Source organism: Oryctolagus cuniculus, chromosome X (genome assembly GCF_051225735.1).
Source record: "Oryctolagus cuniculus isolate XC-2025 breed Fujian yellow rabbit chromosome X, ASM5122573v1, whole genome shotgun sequence".
Taxonomy (NCBI): domain Eukaryota; kingdom Metazoa; phylum Chordata; class Mammalia; order Lagomorpha; family Leporidae; genus Oryctolagus; species Oryctolagus cuniculus.
The window spans coordinates 22307404-22326688 of NC_142888.1; the positions used below are offsets into that span (position 1 = coordinate 22307404).

The following is a 19285-nucleotide window of genomic DNA, read 5'->3' on the forward strand; positions in this document are numbered from 1 at the left end:
AAATATACTTTTCCATTAAGATAAACATAGTTGAATTTACTAAACTGCTAAATTTTTATCCTGTATTTTTTCAAAGATGATATTTTGAAATAATCTTTGTATTGTTACCTGTATCTCTTTACATCATGGGCACTAAAATAGCATTCAAAATACTTTTTGACCTGAGCTCAGGTTATTCTGCCACTAATACTTCCTTTTTGTGCAACAAATGCATCTCTCCTGTACTCTTTGCATCACACCATACATTTGTTCGTCATACATATGGCCCATCAGGGATGTCTTTTTCACTTTGAAATTTAGTATCTTAGAATTCAAAGGTGATGGTGGAAATTAAACTTAGTATTTTATTTCTCTTGTCTTAAGTCATTTTTCTTTTCCTATAATTTATGATACTTTAAATCAAGGTGGGAAGTAGACCACTGGGCTAGAGATTAAGATACTGGTTACAATGCTCATGTTCCACATCTTAGTTCCTGAGTCCTTACTGACCTCCAGCTCCTGACCCCAGCTTCCTGCTAATGAGGTTCCTGGGAGGCAGAGTGGTGGCTCAAGTAATTGGCTTCCTGACAACTACGTGGGGTACCTGAGTTGCATTTCTGACTCCAGTCCTGGCCCAGCTGCTGCCATTGCAGGCATTTGGGGAGTGAACCAACAGATAGGAATGCGCTCTCTCTCTCTTTCTCTCTCTCTCTTTCTCTCTTTCTCTTTCTCTTTCTCTTCTCTTTCTCTTTCTCTTTCTCTTTCTCTTTCTCTTTCTCTTTCTCTTTCTCTTTCTCTTTCTCTTTCTCTTTCTCTTTCTCTTTCTCTTTCTCTCCCCATTCCTCTCTCTGTCTCTCCTTGCCTCTCTGCTTTCTCAAATAAAAAAAAACATCAAACATTGTATCTTTGTCATTTTAGCCAGTATTTCTAGTCTATAGTATTTTTTATGCTCTAGCTTTTGTTGAAACTTTGGAGCTGTAAGGTCAGTGTTCCACTTAGTACATGTCTAATTTATCTTTTAACTCATGAAGCTCTTATGATTCAGAGAAATATTCTGTTTGATATATCTCCATTTCATTGTCATTGTCAATTGGAAACATTTAAAAAATTCTTTGAATTAGTTCAATAATTGGTGTAATATGCTTTTATTCTTTTTAATGTGTTTTACCTATATATCATCTAATAATATTTCTCTTTTTTTGGAACTAGGCCACTGACATCCATGATCCAAATCCAATCCTGATGCTGATGTTTTGTGTCCACATGTATGAAAGGCTCCCTTCATACCTCCCCAAGAAGGTGATATCCTTTCAATGTACTCTACATGACACTGTGCTAGCTCGGGTAAGGATATATTTGGGGCCAAAATATACATAGAGTTAAACACACAAGAGAGGCTTTCGATATTTCTTTTTCAGGGATCAACATTGTGGCGTAGCCGGTTAAACCAGCACCTGTGATGCCAACATCCCTTATGAGCACTGATTTGAGTACCGGCTGCTCCAGCTCCCTGCTAACATGCCTGAGAAAGCTGTAGAAAATGGCCCAAGTGCTTGAGTCCCTGCACCCCATGCGGGAGACCCAGATGAAGCTCCTGGCTCCTGACTTCATCCTGGCCTACCCCTGGCTATTGTGGCCATTTGGGTAGTGAACCAGTGGATAGAAGATCTCTCTCTCTCTCTCTCTCTCTGTCTCTCTGTCTCTCTCTGTTTTTGTATCTCTCTCTGTAACTCTGTCTTTTAAACAAATAAATGTTTAAAAAGAAAAGAAGTGTTTCTTTTCCATTCCAAAATTTATGACAAGGCTCTAGAAGATATAATTGTATTAAAATTGAATAAGCCTTCATTAAATGTTGCTTCTTCTGGGTCAAATGTCTAGAAGAGTGAAAGGGATAATATTTGTTTAGTTATCACCCCTTGCAATGAAATGATGACTCCTTCTTTCTCATTATCATTTTATATAGAATAACATTACTCTCTGTGAAAGATAACTTACCACTTTAGTAAAATTCATATTTATTCCTTTTCCTAAGGATATTTTATGTATTTCCCCTATATTTTATAGAGGGAGATGATTTTAGTTTTTTTGGTAAATTTTATTTGGTAAACTTTACCTTTGGGGAGTGAACCAGCAGATAGGAAAGCTTTCTCTCTCTCCTTCCTTCCCTCCCCCCCCATCTCCCTCTCTGTCTCTCCTTGCCTCTCTGATTCCTTTCTCAAATAAAAAAACATCAAACATGGTATCTTTGTCATTTTAGCAAGTATTTCTAGTGTATTCTTTACTGTTCTAGCTTTTGTTGAAACTTTGGAGTTGTAAAATGACAGAGGTAGAGACAGAGAGAAAGGTCTTCCTTTCGCTGGTTCACTCCCAAATGGCTCAGCTGATCCAAAGCCAGGTGCCAGGAGCTTCTTCCAGCTCTCCCACATGGGTGCAGGGGCCCAAGGACTTGGGTCATCTCCTACGCTTTCCCAGGCCATAGCAGAGAGCTGGATCAGGAGTGGAGCAGATGGGACATGAACCTGGGCCAATATGGGATGCAAGTGCCACGGATGGAGGCCTAGCCTACTGTGTGACAGCGCCAGCCCCTTAGTTATATTTTTGATGCAAAATTTTTATGTATTTGGTCTTCAAATGATATGTCCTGATAATCTTTGACTTGTAACTGTAACCTCTTTGAGAAGGTAGCTGTCTAGCCTCTATCATTGTTTGAGTTGATGGTTGCTAAGCATTTGGCTAAAAATCAAGAAATGCTCAAATTCTTGTCTCAAAGTGGCTAAATTTATGAAAAGGAGAGCTTCTTCTAATATTTTTTAGAAAATATTGAGAAGCAGTCCCTTTAATTTTATTTCTTCCCTCTTTTTTTTTTTTTAGAAACAGAGATCTAACACTGTGAAGAGTTTTTTCAAGTGTTTACTATAATTATCTGTAAAGATATTCAAAGGTTTTGTGTACTAACTAGTCTTGAGGTATAGTTATATCAGAGAGAATCTTTGACTTAGAAATAAAATTTCTGGAGAATTAGAAGTGTTTTGCTTAAGCCTGCAGGATATAGTAGTCTCAATTCGATTAATCAGTCATATAATATAATGAAATATTATTACAGTTCTCTAATTCTTTAGACATGTTTGGCTTTCTTTATACCACTTTTTCCTCATTTTTATAGCAGTTAACATTAATACTAGCCAATGTTTAAACATAAACTTTAAGTATGATGTTGAAAACAAATGAAAATGTATTTTGGGTGAAACATGATTTCTTTCCTCATTTATATCTTAACAGAAAACTGTGTTGATGTCTTAAGATCATAGATACAGATACAGCTTTTATATTTTTCATAGATGTAAGATAAATTTTGAAGGAAAAACAATAATTAACTATAAACTCAATATAAAACTTAAATTATAGCCATCTTCGGCTTCCTTTAAGAAAATCACTGATTTGGAAATTACTGAGAATCTTTGACAGAGGTTAGCCCTGTGGATCAACACCAAAAATGGTTGTGTCTAAGTCACAGTATCTCATTCTCTCTTTTTTTTTTTTTTTTATTTTTGACAGGCAGAGTGGACAGTGAGAGAGGGAGACAGAGAGAGAAAGGTCTTCCTTTGCCGTTGGTTCACCCTCCAATGGCCGCCGCTGCAGCCGGCGCACCGCGCTGATCCGATGGCAGGAGCCAGGAGCCAGGTGCTTTTCCTGGTCTCCCATGGGGTGCAGGGCCCAAGCACCTGGGCCATCCTCCACTGCCCTCCCGGGCCACAGCAGAGAGCTGGCCTGGAAGAGGGGCAACCGGGACAGAATCCGGCGCCCCGACCGGGACTAGAACCTGGTGTGCCGGCGCCGCAAGGTGGAGGATTAGCCTATTGAGCCACGGCGCCGGCCCAGTATCTCATTCTTGTCACAAGAAATCTCTTATAATTGAAAAAATATTTCAGTAGTTACATGTCAGCGAAACAAACAGAATGCTTGAACCAGTGGAAAAAATTAAGTAATGATCAGTGAAAAAATAAATAGTACAGTGAATATTCTGAGGCTTTTTAAGAGCAATTAAACTATTTGAGATTCTTTTTTTTGACAGAAAATTTGCACAGACTTCATTGGTATATTCTGACAGCAAATGATGTCAGTGCGGTATTTACATGATATGATATAGGAGAAATGAGTGGTTTTCTTAAGATCACAAATGATAGTTCAGAATGTATTTATTATTTTCAACATTTCCTTCCAAAAAATGGAAATTAACTCTTTGGTATGTAAAATCACTTGGTTTATTAATGAGTAAGTGAAAAACACACATACATATGTATAGATGTTTATATATACATACATGCATATGTACATTGAAATGCCACAGTAGAATGGTATTGGCCCCATTGTAACTGATATCTCAAAGTAGGTAGATAATCTAAGAATCCTGAATCCTTGAGGAAACTGAAGATATAAACTCTTCAGAAACAAAACGTTTATTACAATAGTTATGGAAGTTCTCATTGAACTAAGTAATTCATCTTTTATCAAGTGTATCATCACACATTCTACAACTTTTTGGCTCTTCAGATAACTGTTAATAAGTTCCTGGACATCCTAAATTATTCCAATCACCATTTCTTCACTCCAATTTGGCCAGTTACTAATATGAGTATTGATTTAAAAACATAGCTATAGACTTGAAATGATGGTGGCCTAGTCTAGAAGTAGAAGTTTAGTTATGGGTTGATTATCCCATTCTTCCTGACCCAGAGATATGACAAATATTAGAAAATGAATTACTTCATTACTAGAGAGTATTTCTTGAAAATGTGAGTACACAAGTTATTTGTGTAGAATTGAATAGAGATTTATCTAAAATAACGTATTAGAAAACCGACAAAGATTTTCTTCTTTTAACATTGTATTTCAGAATCGTTTTTTTTGTTTGTTTTTTTTTTTTTAGTTTTTTTTTTTTTTTTTTTTTTTTTTTTTGACAGGCAGAGTTAGAGAGAGAGACAGAGAGAAAGGTCTTCCTTCCATTGGTTCACACCCCAAATGGCCGCTATGGCCAGTGTGCTACACCAATCCGAAGCCAGGAGCCAGGTGCTTCCTCCTGGTCTCCCATGAGGGTGCAGGGCCCAAGCACTTATGCATCCTCCACTGCTTTCCCGGGCCACAGCAGAGAGCCAGACTGGAAGAGGAGCAACCGGGACAGAATCCGGCGCTCCAACCGGGACTAGAACCCGGGGTGCTGGCGCCACAGGCAGAGGATTAGCCAAGTGAGCTGTGGCACCGGCCAGAATAGTTTTAAATGTATAAAAATAAATTTTTGAGGTAGTAATACAAAGAGTTCCCAGATACTCCTTATTGTACTTCCCTTATTTTTAACATGTCATATTAATATATTTGTCACAATTAATGAACCACACCTAGCTTCTCTTGTGTTTTAATCCAGACTTCTTTTATCCCTCCCATCTTCTAATAATCAACATTCTGTGCTCCGATTGAGGTTTTTTTTTTAAATTATGTTAGCTCCCACATATGAGGAAGACCATGCAGATTTGTTGTTCTATGTCTGATTTATTTCACTCAACATGATGTCCTCCAGTTTGATTCATTCTAATGCAAATGACAGGGTTCCATTCTTTTTGTGGCTGAATAGTGTTCCATTATGAATATTTTCCACAATTTCTTTATCCATTCATCTCTGGACACTTTGGTTGATTCCATACTTTGGCTAATGTGAACAGTACTACTATACACATGGTGGAGCAGGTATCCCTTTGATACAGTGTAGTGACTTCATATCTTTTGAATATATATCGAGTATATATATTCTCTATATATATATGTATGTGTGTGTGTGTGTGTGTGTGTATATATATATATATATATTTTCCAGGGAATCCTGGATCATATGGCAGTTCTGTTTCTAGTTTTTAAAGGAATCTCCATACTGCTTTCTACAACGGTTGCACTAATTTACATTCACAGCAACAGTGTGTGAGAGCTCCCCTTTCTCTACATCCTTGCCAGAATTTGTTACTGTCTGTCTTTGATAATAGCCACTCTGACAGGGGTGAGGTGGTATCTCATTGTGGTTTTGATTTGCATTTTCTCAATGTCCAACGATATTGAGCATTTTTTCATATATTTATTGTTTGTATTTTTTTTTTTCTTTTGAGTACAGTCTATTCAGATCCTTTGCCTATTTCCCAACTGGATTGTTTTTGTGTTGAGTTCTTAAGTTTCCAATATGTTCTGACTATTAATCCTTTGTCAGATAAGTAGATTGCAAATATTTTCTCCCACTCTTTCAGATGTCTCTTTTCTATATTGATAGTTTCCTTTGCTGTGCAGAAGCTTCTGAGTTTAATATAATCCCATTTGTCTAGTTTCATTTTTATTGCCTGTACTTCAAGGGTCTTATCCAGGAAATTGTCACCTATAACAATGTCTTAAATTGCTTCTATTCTAGCAATTTCTGCATTTCCAGTCTTACATTTCAGTCTTTGTTCCATCCTGAGTTGATTTTTGCATTTGAGAGATAGGCATATAATTCCATTCTATCCAGTTTTGTCAGCACCATTTATTGAAAAGACTATCCTTTCATTAATGTATGACATGTTCTTAGCACATTTGTCAAAAATAAGTTATCTGTATGTCTGTAGATTAATTTCTGAGCTCTCTATTCCATTCCATTGATTTATATGCCAGTTTTTATGCCAGAACAATGATAATTATGATACTTTGGAGTATGATTTGAAATCAGGTGTTTTGATGCCTCTAGCTTGATATTTTTTTACTCAGGATCACTTTGGCCATTTTGGGTCTTTTGTGATTCCATATGAATTTTAGGATATTTTTTCCAACTCTGTAAAGAATGTAATTGATACTTTGATAGGGATTGCAATGAATCTGTAGATTATATTAGGTAGTTTGAGCATTTTAATGATATTAATTAATAGCTTTCCATTATTTTGTGTCCTTGATGATTTCTTTCATCAGAAAAAATGCTTTAAAATTTTCATTATAGAGATCTTTCATTTCTTTCATTAATTTTGTTTCTAAATATTTGATCTTTTTGCTGCTATTGTGAATTGGATTTCTTCCTCATACTAATTTCTATACTGTGCAGGTAGTGTGTCCTTTTTGTAAATTGAATTATGTAAGTTCTCTGTTTAAAATCTACAATGGTTTTCCACTTCATTAAAAATAAATATTCTTCTTCACATTTTTGATGATCAGGTACTTTGTCTGTTATTTCTTTTTCTGAAAAGCTCTTTCTCCTTGCCTACCTTAACCAAACCAGACATACACACACAAATTATGCTCAAAAAGTTTCTGTAAATTTGTATTATTAAAAAGCAAGAATTTCAGAATTTTTGCAACAAAATGAAAATCTCCTTTAGTTCAATTATTCATGAACTTTTGAAGTGCTCTCAAACACCGTTGTTGCTGTATTTAAATACAGAATCTGACTTCTGGTTAGTATACGTTAGAAATAAAAATTTATATTATTAAATATATAAATTCTTATAAAATTAAGAAACAACATAGGTGTATTTTTTAAATTCATGATTATGTTTACACTCTTTTCTGTGTCTACATAGATTGTAGTGAGAAATTCAAGCTTGAAATCTATTGTGTATGTTGCTACAATTGTTGGAAAAGATGCTGCTGATTTCTCCCTTCAGCAATCAGGGAATGTTGTGACAATTTCTCCAAAGTAAGTACTTTGAAAAATTTTACTTTATTGAATGTATCAAATGTAGAGATTTAATAGGTATTACAAATTATGAGAGATAACTTGAAATTTTTAAAATTAATAGGTATATAATGAAAAGACTCACTTAGACATAGATAAAATATTCATGCATGTCTCAGATTCCTCATTAATTTTTTAAAACAATCATAACAACATAAAATGGCTGTTTTTTCTATATTTATTTAATTTTAACTTATTTTGTATACATATGGGCCATAGAAATAAGGCTACAAGTTGTTTATGTAATACAGTTCTGCTTATTGCAGGGAAATGGAAACAGTGCTTGCTTAAATTACATATATGTGTGTGTGTGTGTGTGTTATGTGTTTACTATAGAAAATTTAGAAGCTAGAAGAACAAAAAAGGTCCATAATCCTACCTCAAAGAATTCCCAATTTCATAATTTTTCTCAATTCCTCCATAGTTATTATATCTATATGTGTATAGTTGATAGATAAATAGATAGAGATATAATATATATGCATGTACATATTTCCAGCTTGTGGTATTGTTCAATAAAGTCTCATTTTTAACTAATTGTGTTCTTATGACACTGATTTAGGGATTATGCTACTTTCCCCCTCTCAAAAATAAACAATAAATAAAACTCTTGCAGAATACTCACAAGAAAATAAATGAGTCTTCCTAGATTGATAAATGGTGTTTGATATGCCAACAGGTATTAATGATGGCAAATATTCTTATTGAATAATACAAGGATGATGTGAGAACAGCTGTGTCAGTACCAAAGGGGTTGGCAAATTTGATAACCACTAATGAACTTTACTCTTGAGTTTTTGTTTCTGCCTTTGCATTTAATTATTTTTCTCCAATGTAAAATAACAGATTGTAACTACTTAAGGTACTTTGCCCGATTGTCTAGTTTTTTTAAGCTTTTCTTTCTTTTTAAATTTATTTTTGTATCTCTAGTTTTTTAATCTACAGAAGCTTTAGTTACTTTTCAAACCGTAGTCTTTCTTTCTGAACTAGTAGGTGCCCTTATCTCTAGGCTCTCTGGGACATGATCCCCTGTTGGTAGGCAACTCTAGCTCCTTGTAGTGGGGAGCACTGTACAGACTAGGGTGCTAGGTGAACTGTGGCTGTGTTAAGTCTAGTTAGATTTCTAAGGCTGCAGTCTTTTTTTTTTTTAACTGTGGTGGAATGTCTGTGGATCCAGGGCCTCTGTTCTCTAGAACAATGTAGATTCTGACTGTGACTACTTTTGTTAGGTGGTGCCACACTGCTGTAGCTTGTGTTCTTGGAGTTACAGGTGATATAATGTGTTTCCTCTCTAAATCAAAATGATTGCTGGTGAGATCTCCAGGCAGCTCTCCTCATTGGGCTCCTAGCCAGTGGTGCCTTGGTATTCCTCCTGCAGTTGACATTGCCTTGCCTGCTTGCCTGCTAAGGTGGCCAAGCAACAGGGATCCCACTTCCAGCCACAGGAAGTTCTCAAATGCTGGTTGGCTTTTTCCTTTTCTCTACGCTGCCATATCAAGTCTCCATGTCCTCCTGTGTTCCCCTTATTCCCCACCGACTGCTGTGCTTATCCTTGAGCACTCATCTTGAGATGCAGCTGTTGATTTATTGTTTTTGTTCTTCTTTGTAGATGAGGAGGGAAATGCTAGACACCACTATTTGGCCATCTCAGAAATCTCTACTTAAAATTCTTTATTTGAAAGATGGAGATATATATGTGCATATATATATATATATATATATAGAGAGAGAGAGAGAGAGAGAGAGAGAGAGAGACAGGCAGACAAAGAGATCTTCTATCTACTGGTTAATTCCCCAGATGCCTACAGTGACCAAGCCTGTACCAGGCAGAAGCTAGTAGTAGCCTGGAATTCATTCCAGGTTTCCCATGTAAACATCAGGGACTCAAGTACTTGAGCCACTATCAACTGTACATTCTGGAGGCTGGACAGGAAGTTGAGCCAGGATTCAAAACCAGGGACTCTAATATGGGATACGGGCAACCCAAGCAGAGAGTTCACTGCTGCAATCAAATGCTCACTCCAAATTATAAATATTTTAGTGTTTCATTGTCTATGGAGTATCCATCATTCACATCATTCTATTCTTAAATTGGGGTATAATATCTTCATAAATACCTCTGATTTTAATTTCTCATCTATTACCTGAATTATCTATTTTTAAGATCAATTTCTTTGTTTACCTTGGTTTCAATGCTTCTGGTCAAAGAATTTACTCTAATGTCTTGTGATACTTGGTTATCCATTCATGTGTAATAATATGGCCATAGACAAATAAATAATATATCTTTTTGAGAACAGGGTAAAAATGTATTCTACTTTTATGTCAAATTGGCTGGAATTCAGTAATGGCACTGGTGAAAGAAGAGTTTATTGAATCTCATTCTTTCTTATATGAGATGATGGCTTCCTCTAACTAGATCCCTTTTTAATACCCTTTATTTTAAGTTTAATATTTATCTTAGGAAGAAAAATAGTTACTTGTGTTCTAGATGCCATTGTAGTTTATGACTTCTTTCATTTGATATCAAAATTAAATGTTGGGGGTCAGCATTGTAGCATAGTGGGTAAAGCTGCTGTCTGCAACACCAGCATCCCATATGGGCGCAGGTTCGTGTCCTTGCTGCTCTACTTCCAATCCAGCTGCCTGTGAATGGCCTGGGAAAGCAGCAGAAGATGGTTCAAGTGTTTGAGCCCCTGCCACTCATGTGGGAGACATGGAGGAAGCTCCTGGCTCCTGACTTCAGCCCGGCCCAGCCTTGGCCATTGAAGCCATTTGGGGAGTTAACCAGCCGATGGAAGACTCTCTCTCTCTGTCTCTCTTTCTAACTCTCTCTTTAACTCTGACTTTCAAATAAGTAATAAATCCTTAAAATAAAGTAAATGCTGTATTTTAATCCTGATGTGCACATGCTTTATCATCTAGCCTCTTGTTCTTATTTGGAAAATGTGTAACAGAATATTTACCCACAGTTTTGTCAGTAATAAATATAAATATGTAAGTTAACATACCCAGTACTATAACTGGAACTCACATGTATCATTCTAACAGTGTTCTCCACTAACTAATTCAAAGTACTGATGACTCACTGACTGAAGTATATCAACGCTACTTAGCAGTGTTTACTAATTAGTGCAATGGCATACACACAAATATATAATGAGGATATATTTTTATAATTGATTTATATTTGATGTGTGTATGGAATTAGAGGAAAATAGAAAACCAAAAATACCTGAATTTTTCAAGGGAAACCAAGGAAAGGTGCCTGGAATAGATAGTGCTTAATTCTGAATAGAGACGTGAAATAATTATTCAGTTGTCTAAATAGATTTTATTTTATAGGTTTGAGTACTGTTATTATGTGATTAAGTAAGTGTCTCTCTAGGTAGACTAAACAATTTCACAGTATTTGGATTTTACAAATAGAACTCAGAAAATATATTGTTTTCTTAAGCAAAATTTCATAGCTTTATTGTTATTGGATACTATACAATTATCTATTTATGTGTACCACATCCTGCTAGATTCTGTCTCAATCACAATAAATAATGATCCTTTCTGTCAGCTATGAATTGAAATTTCCAGAAATATCATTTATATAAAAGATTAAATAGCTACACCAGGATATAAACAAAAATATCTATGTCTGCATCTGATTTGATGATTCAACTTAGCTATAACCAGAGTGACTGTCATAAAAGTGAAAATATAATTTTAAAACCATTTTCCCCCTCATTATTCCTATTGAGCCATATGTTCAGTGACATTGGTATATTATATATTTATTCTTCATCTATTCCAAAAATATATTGGCAGTAGCTTACAAGGTATATGTAGTATTAAGGAGATATTTTTTAATGAGAGAGGGCAGCAACTGAAGCAAAAAGAAAATAAAAAGTGAAAAAATAGAGATGAAACATAATTATGATATTCATGACTGGGACCTAGGATAAATATATATATGATCTACACAATTGATTCTGAAAGTGTCTAACAAATTCAGAAAGGAATGTTAATCACTTACATTTTTCAATATGAGTATAAAACTTTAAAAAAAAGGAAAGATTATCTATACTTAAGAAAAGCCCAAATCTCTCTGGCCTTGAAACCTCATAAAAAGGATATGTTGTTGGCAGGCTTTTTCCTAGTGGTTAAGATGACGCTTGGGATAACTACATTCTATATCAGAGTGCTTGGATTTGAGGCCCAGTTAATGCACACCCTGGGAGGCAGCAGGTGATGATTCAAGTTCTTGAATCCCCGCTTCCCCTGTAGGAGACTCAAATTGAGTTCCAGGCTCCTGACTTCAGACTCACCCCAGGGCCTGAGTGTTGCATGCATTTGATGAGTGAATCAGCAGATAGATGATCTTCTATCACTGTCTTTGTCTCTATCTGTGTTTCTCTGGCCTTAAAATAAAATGAAAATAACTTTTTATGAAAAGGAATATTATGAAATATGTTTCATAGAACTTAAGACCATAACATTATTCATTAAGTGAATGTAATTTATATTATGATCATTCTTTTTTTAAGATTATTTGTTTGTTATTTGAAGGATAGAATGACAGGGGCAGGGGGATTCAGAGAGATCCTCCACCTACTGGTTTACCCTCCAGATGCCCACAACAGCCAGGACTGGGCCAGACCAAAACCAGGAGTAAGGAACTCCATCCTGGCCTCCCATATGAGTGGCAGAAACCCATCTGCTGCTTCCCAGATGGAAGCTGGATCAGAAGCAGAAATGGAACTCCATCCTAGACACTCCAATACAGGATGTGGACATGTCAAATGGTGACTTCATCTGTGTGACAACATTCACCCCAAATTATGATTATTTTTGAATATTTCTTTTTTCATCAGCTTCTTTGGGGATCTAGTTCTTTACCAAGTCATTTTAATTTTGCTAATTATGTCTTAAAATTGTCGTGTTTTCCCCTTGCCCACCTCTTCCAGCCTAATTTAATGTAAGAATCTCAATGTGCTAGACTGCCACAATAGGCTCCTCCAGGGCTTCTCTGCAATCCATCCTCTATATTGGTGTGACATCTATTTTGAACATGTTACTCTTCTGTTCAAAATATTCCAATAGCTTCCCATCAACATGAGAATGCAGATTAAACATCACTTGGTCTAAAATATACTTTCATATTTATGACAATCACTGTATGATTTCACAGATGACTCTTAGCTACATCTTGCCCTACTAATCTCCTTGCTGTCCAAAATTCAGCACTACTGGCCTTTGATTGGTTCTTCAAGTATGTTAGCATTCCCTCATTCAGAAGGCCTTGGATGCGTTCTTTATTCCATTGCTCAATCTAGCCAACTTAAGCTCATCCTTCTTATTCTACCTTACATATTTCTTCCTCTGACCCTTACTGCTATGTCACTCTCCACATTATATGTTCTCATAAAACTTCACAGCACATACATAATTTGTAGTTTTCACATCTATGTCAGAATGCCCTCCAGGTCCCATAGAATGTACTGCTCAGGAGAATGGGAATAGTGGGGTTTTATTACTCTATCCCCAAAACCTAAGAGTACTTGGATCATCGTGTATTATCTATAAATATTAATTGAATTAATGACTGTAATAGCTTTTAGATTATCTGAGAATATCATAAATCACAAGTACTGTAACAGAGAACTTGAGCCTACACATCTAGAAAAAGAACACAAGATCAAATATTCTCAATTCTAAAATATACCCAAATCCATGAGCTTCTCATAATTGTCCTTTTGAAAAAAATGAGTTGATTAGTGAAGACACCAAGCTGAATAAAAATAACTCCCAGTACTGCTAGATTTGAGCTATAAATTCTATACAAAATTATTTTTAAAGCATCTTTGTTTTAATTTCTTATTTACTTTTTATTTATTTGAAAGGAGGGAGGGAGAGACAGATTAATTCCATCTGCAGATTTATTCCCAAAATACCTGCAATAGCCAGGGCTGGGCCAAAGCCAGGAGTTCTGAACTAAAATCAGGTCTCTTACATGGGTGGCAGAGACCCAGCAACTTAAGCTATTTTCTGCTGCCTCCCATGGTGCACATTACCAGGAATCTGGAGTTAGAAGTGGAGCCAGCACTCAAACCCAGGCGTTCTGATATGGGATGTGAGCATGACTCCCTCTTTCTTTTTTTTTTTTTTTTTTTTTTTTTTTTGCTGCTCTTTGGTCTCACCCATTCAACAGAAATTGAAGAAAGGTTTTCATAACTTAAGCCAGGGTTTTGACACCAAAGCAATCTACTCCTGTCTCCATTCTCAATTGTGTATACTCAAAAAAGGAGTAAAGAGATAGTAGCTTATATAAAAGAATAATTGCTATGTGATGTATAATGCTGACTTTGCTAACAGCCAACATAAACTCAAAAGTAAAATTTTACTAAGACATATCACTCACCGGCAAGACAGTCTGAAAGATTCAGTTGCTAATGGAACAGTGAGTCCATTCTTGAGTCAAAGTGTTCATTACTTACATAAATGATGAATGCAAGAGTAGTCAGAGGGGCCAGGTCCCTGTGTCCCTTCTGCAGGACAACACCAATACAAAAGGGTCATATGGCTGCATCATGGATGAGAGGACAACCTATTGCTGAGGAATCTATTTCATGCTGTCATTAAGCAGTTTCCACTGCCTGTAGCTTCACTCTGGAGGAGGTGAAGTAGCCAGCCTCATATCTGATCAGATAATGAGAAACTGGCTGGTGACAGACTCTCAGGGCAGGCAGGGAGGCAAGTGAGAATTGCTCTTGTAGCAGCTCTTCATGAGCCTCTTGCTGTCATATTGTGGGAAAACTATGGTGCTTTCTGCCAAGATTTGCTCAGATGCAGCAAAGTCTATGTGGCTTATGTGGAGTTATACAAGGTTGCCAGGGTGCAGTTGTGTAACTATTTTTCTGCAAACTGGAGCTTGGAATATCTTCTAAATCCATAGCCTCTATCATTATACCCTATGGTATACTGCAAAATGAAAGATGAAGTGAAATGGACTTTTATTTTTTTAAGATTTATTTATTTATTTGAAAGGCAGAGTTACAGAGAGGCAGAGACAGAGAGAGGTCTTCCACCCGCTGGTTCACTCCCCAATTGGCAGCAATGGCCGGAGCTGCACCAATCCAAAGCCGGGAACCAGGAGCTTCTTCTGGGTCTCCCATACAGGTGCAGGAGGCCAGGGGAGTTGGGCCATCTTCTACTGCTTTCTCAGGCCATAGCAGAGAGCTGGATGGGAAGTGGAACAGCCAGTACTTGAACCAGCGCCAATATGGGATACTAGCACTGGAGGCGGCAGCTTTACCCACTATGCCATAGTGCCGGCCCCAGGAAATGGACTTTTTTTCTTTATTCCTCCTTTTAATTTAGAGTTTTTCTCAAATAACATGCATGCCACTTATCTACCATTGTTTGGGTTTAACGTTTGAACTTTATGTTCAACCATAATTTCAGGTTCCTTTTTTCTTTTCAAATTTTAGTTGAGACATTGCTATTCATTTTTTATCTCTTTCAAGCACCAAATTTTAATATATAGGTCAATTTGGGGGGAAAGGAACACCATCAAAAACTTCCCTCCAAAACAGAATACTGTTCATTCTTGTAAATGTACAACTCGAAGGTGTACCAAATGCAAAATTTAAAAGTCCACACAGAGGCCGGCGCCGCGGCTCAGTAGGCTAATCCTCCGCCTTGCGGCGCCGGCACACCAGGTTCTAGTCCTGGTCGGGGCACCGGATTCTGTCCCGGTTGCCCCTCTTCCAGGCCAGCTCTCTGCTGTGGCCCGGGAGTGCAGTGGAGGATGGCCCAAGTGCTTGGGCCCTGCACCCCATGGGATACCAGGAGAAGCACCTGGCTCCTGCCTTTGGATAGGCGCGGTGCGCCGGCTGCAGCGCGCCGGCCGTGGCGGCCATTGGAGGGTGAACCAACGGCAAAGGAAGACCTTTCTCTCTGTCTCTCTCTCTCACTGTCCACTCTGCCTGTCAAAAAAAAAAAAAAAGTCCACACAGATATACAAAGTAAAAAAATAAATAAATAAATTAAAATCACCTAAATCACCTAGTAGATCAGTGCATTTTGCTGTCTTCATTGTGCTGCCAAATCATCCTTAGGCTGACTTTCAAAAAAATAACAACTGTCTTCATCAAAATACACTTTTTCCTTTGACTTTTTTAAAATTAAAAAGAACAATTAAAAACAAAACTTAAAAGAATTCACAATCAGTTGCATGACTCATTTCATTGTCCTGTAGAGCAGGCAGAAGTCGCGAAGGCATGTTGCAGCACACATGCTAAGGGCATATTCACCTTCCAGGCAGGGTAAAACACCCACAGTTCCAAGTCTGAAGGGACACAGGTGATCTTTGCTGTGAGCGCCACAGGACAGTACAGGTGCCCAGGTTGTTCTTCATAGAGCAGCAGGATTATCTGTCAAATTGACAGTTCTCCTGTATAAAATATTCCCCATCCTGTTTTAGTACTTCCATCAACAGGTTAAGAATCAGTCTGAGAAACCCCTTGTGAAATCTTTTGTAAATGTGGAGATTGGAACAGCTGTCAAATCATTAGTCAAATAATCATACTCTCTCCCTTCTATGGTGTACCTCTTCAGTCCTGGAGCACAGTCTGCTATGAGAACCTGATTAGTAGTCTCTGCTAAGATTGTTGGAGACATCGCCACAAGTTTTTCTCATGTTTCTTATATCCATCAATCACCAATTGGTCAGCCTCTGCCGCAGTTACCATCTTTGGTTTCAATTTGACTGTTTCACATAATAAGCCCCTATCTCCGTGTCCCAAAATCAGTACATCTTTGCCAGTGTAATCTACTTTGCCATTGGTCATGATGTTCTAGGTACATATCAAATAACTCTCCACCAAATTAACATCCCCACTAGGGATGAGATTATTTCCAAATTGCTTCATGTGTAGACTTTTAATGTTCTGGTACAGTGAGTCTTCATCATATAAAGTTGTACTCACCCAGGCACCATTAGCACTGGACCAGTATTTGTCAACAGTCCCTTCTCGAACTATGGGTGGTAATCACTTCAACTGCTTAGTACTGCCCCAACTAAATTCTTTCATTCTTTCTCCTACTTGGTTTAAGAGATTGTTGATTTTTTCTTTGCCCCGTGCATCAGTGTTCCAACTGAAGGTCCAGCAACACCAACCATGTAGACAAATGTTCATATTGGCTAACCTGCCATTTTTGCTTGTGTATGTTGCCAAAGAACAGTAGTTCTGTTAGGTGTGTACCAATTCTGCCATCCCTTGCTCCTGGAAAATAGACTAGAAGCCTTTCAAATTGGTCTCACCATTAGTTTTGGCACCAAGTATGAAGTGCTGTATGCCGTGCCTTGCTGCTGTCAGTGAGGTGATGCCCTTTGCCATACCTGGGGGAGGCAGCAACAGGAGACTGAGTGCTTGCTGTGTGGCATGTCCGGCTGTAGTGGCAGGGAAGGCCTATTTTTAAAATTCTTCGTCTTCCTCATGTTTTTCCTCCATGTGACTTGAAGCAAATGACGTAACTAAGAATTTGCCTAAACGGTAGCAAGGAGTGTACTATGAATTTTATACAAAATACACATGTAATTTCGTATGGCTCATAGTTAGAAAACCTGATAGTTGGCCGGCACCACAACTCAACAGGCTAATCCTCCGCCTAGCGGCGCCGGCACACCGGGTTCTAGTCCAGGTCGGGGCGCCAGATTCTGTCCCGGTTGCCCCTCTTCCAGGCCAGCTCTCTGCTGTGGCCTGGGAGTGCAGTGGAGGATGGCCCAAGTGCTTGGGCCCTGCACCCCATGGGAGACCAGGAAAAGCACCTGGCTCCTGCCTTCAGATCAGCGTGGTGCGCTGGCCGCGGCGGCCATTGGAGGGTGAACCAACGGCAAAGGAAGACCTTTCTCTCTGTCTCTCTCTCTCTCACTGTCCACTCTGCCTGTCAAAAAAATAAAAAAGAAAAAAAAGAAAACCTGATAGTTAGTGATAGTGTATCATTTATTGTATATATATATGTGTGTGTATATATATATTATACATTTGAGAATTACCTTTAGATTGCATAGACTGGTCGAGATATCTTAACTAATGACAATAACTGGATTGTAAGATTCTTGTGCCTGCAACCTTCTTTAATTTTATTGAAGAAGTGAGTACATTGTAGAGCACATGCACTGAGCGCATGATCTACAACAAAAAGGCCTTTGTTGATTACTTTTTTCAATGAGATGTCTCCTCTTTTATCCTTTGTTAAATAGAAGCCAAACCTATATCACACTACAGTTCACCAGTCGCTTCCTCCATCCTGCTGAAGCTTCACTGCTGTTAATTTCAAAAACCAAGAATGCAAGAGGAGGCCCTATCCTAGCTTTTGCTCTTAAGGGTGAAGTCCACCATTTTAAAGCCGTAGTAAGTAAATTTTACCTATTTTGCGTGTCTTTGCTTCTATTCTCAGAGTGTCATTAAACGTGGCTATGTCTTGCACCTTTTACCTTCAGGCAGTTCTTATTCCCTGAGATCATTTTTTTTGTTTGTTTTGCCATCCAGACTTGTGATTTAACTTAAAGCAGTCTTGGCCCTGTATCTTTGTTTTGTTTTGATTGAGGATTGATGGTTTGTGCAACAAAAAATGCTTCTCTCCTCTCTGACAGGAATATTCATCAATCTACCTTGAGTATCATGTGGAGTAAATCCATTATAAAGTTAATGCTAATGCTGGCATTTATTGAAAGATGATATGTTCCCAACAGAGTTCTAAGTGTTTATGTCTCAAAAGATGCAGAAGAAGAATTTTTAAATATCTGTAAAATGTTTGTAACATCGTTATGATTGATGTTTTATAGCTGTTATCTTGTCAAAATATTTTCTACCACAGATGTATGGTAAAGGAAGGGCAAATTTGTTCTTAGCAGATTTCCATATAGATTATAGAGAGATTTCAGTATGCAGAAGAAGAGTGGGAAATAGAATAACTCCAGGGCGGGATGAGTGGTGGCCAGCGTGGTATGGAGCGCATCAAGCTGTTCACATGGACAGACTGGCTTATTAGATACTGATGCCCATGACAGAATGTGGAAATTCGTCAGAGATGTACATTGTGATCTTCCAACTTCCTCCTGAATAATGAATATTTACACTTCCCAACTCTCTCACATAAATTCTCTGAAGAAAAGATATTGCTTTGCAACATATGAATATGAAATGTGGCTGGTTTTAGCCAGTTAATGTAGTAGTTCCTGTGCTGAAAAGTTGACAGCTGAAACACATGCAACTCCATTTACCTCTTAATTCACCTGGAAATAGAGAACAAAACAGAAATAAAATAAGCCAAGAATATGATCAGTCCAAAATGTAGAGTTCCTAGCAACTTTTCCTCAATAGAATTGCTTAGGGTAATTTGAAAGTTTGTTTTATATTTTTGCTTTTTATTGTGATAAGAATGTCAGGGAAGCCACCACTTACTACAAACACAGGGGCCGGCACCGTGGCTCACTAGGCTAATCCTCCGCCTTGCGGCGCCAGCACACCGGGTTCTAGTCCCGGTTGGGGCACCGGTTCTGTCCCGGTTGCCCCT

The 19285-nt window shown here is 37.7% G+C and overlaps 1 protein-coding gene and 1 pseudogene across 1 annotated transcript in view; one reads left to right on the top strand and one right to left on the bottom strand.

Moving 5' to 3' along the window:
* The window catches only part of CFAP47 (cilia and flagella associated protein 47), a 375387-nt gene that overhangs the window by 157483 nt on the left and 198619 nt on the right, over nt 1–19285 (top strand). Inside the window, exons 36-38 of the mRNA XM_089324690.1 lie at nt 1189–1323; nt 7557–7672; nt 17970–18120. Coding sequence (XP_089180816.1) covers nt 1189–1323; nt 7557–7672; nt 17970–18120 — 402 coding nt within the window. The remainder of the gene's footprint in view (nt 1–1188; nt 1324–7556; nt 7673–17969; nt 18121–19285) is intronic.
* LOC100339425 (spermine synthase pseudogene) lies at nt 15949–17076 on the bottom strand (annotated as a pseudogene).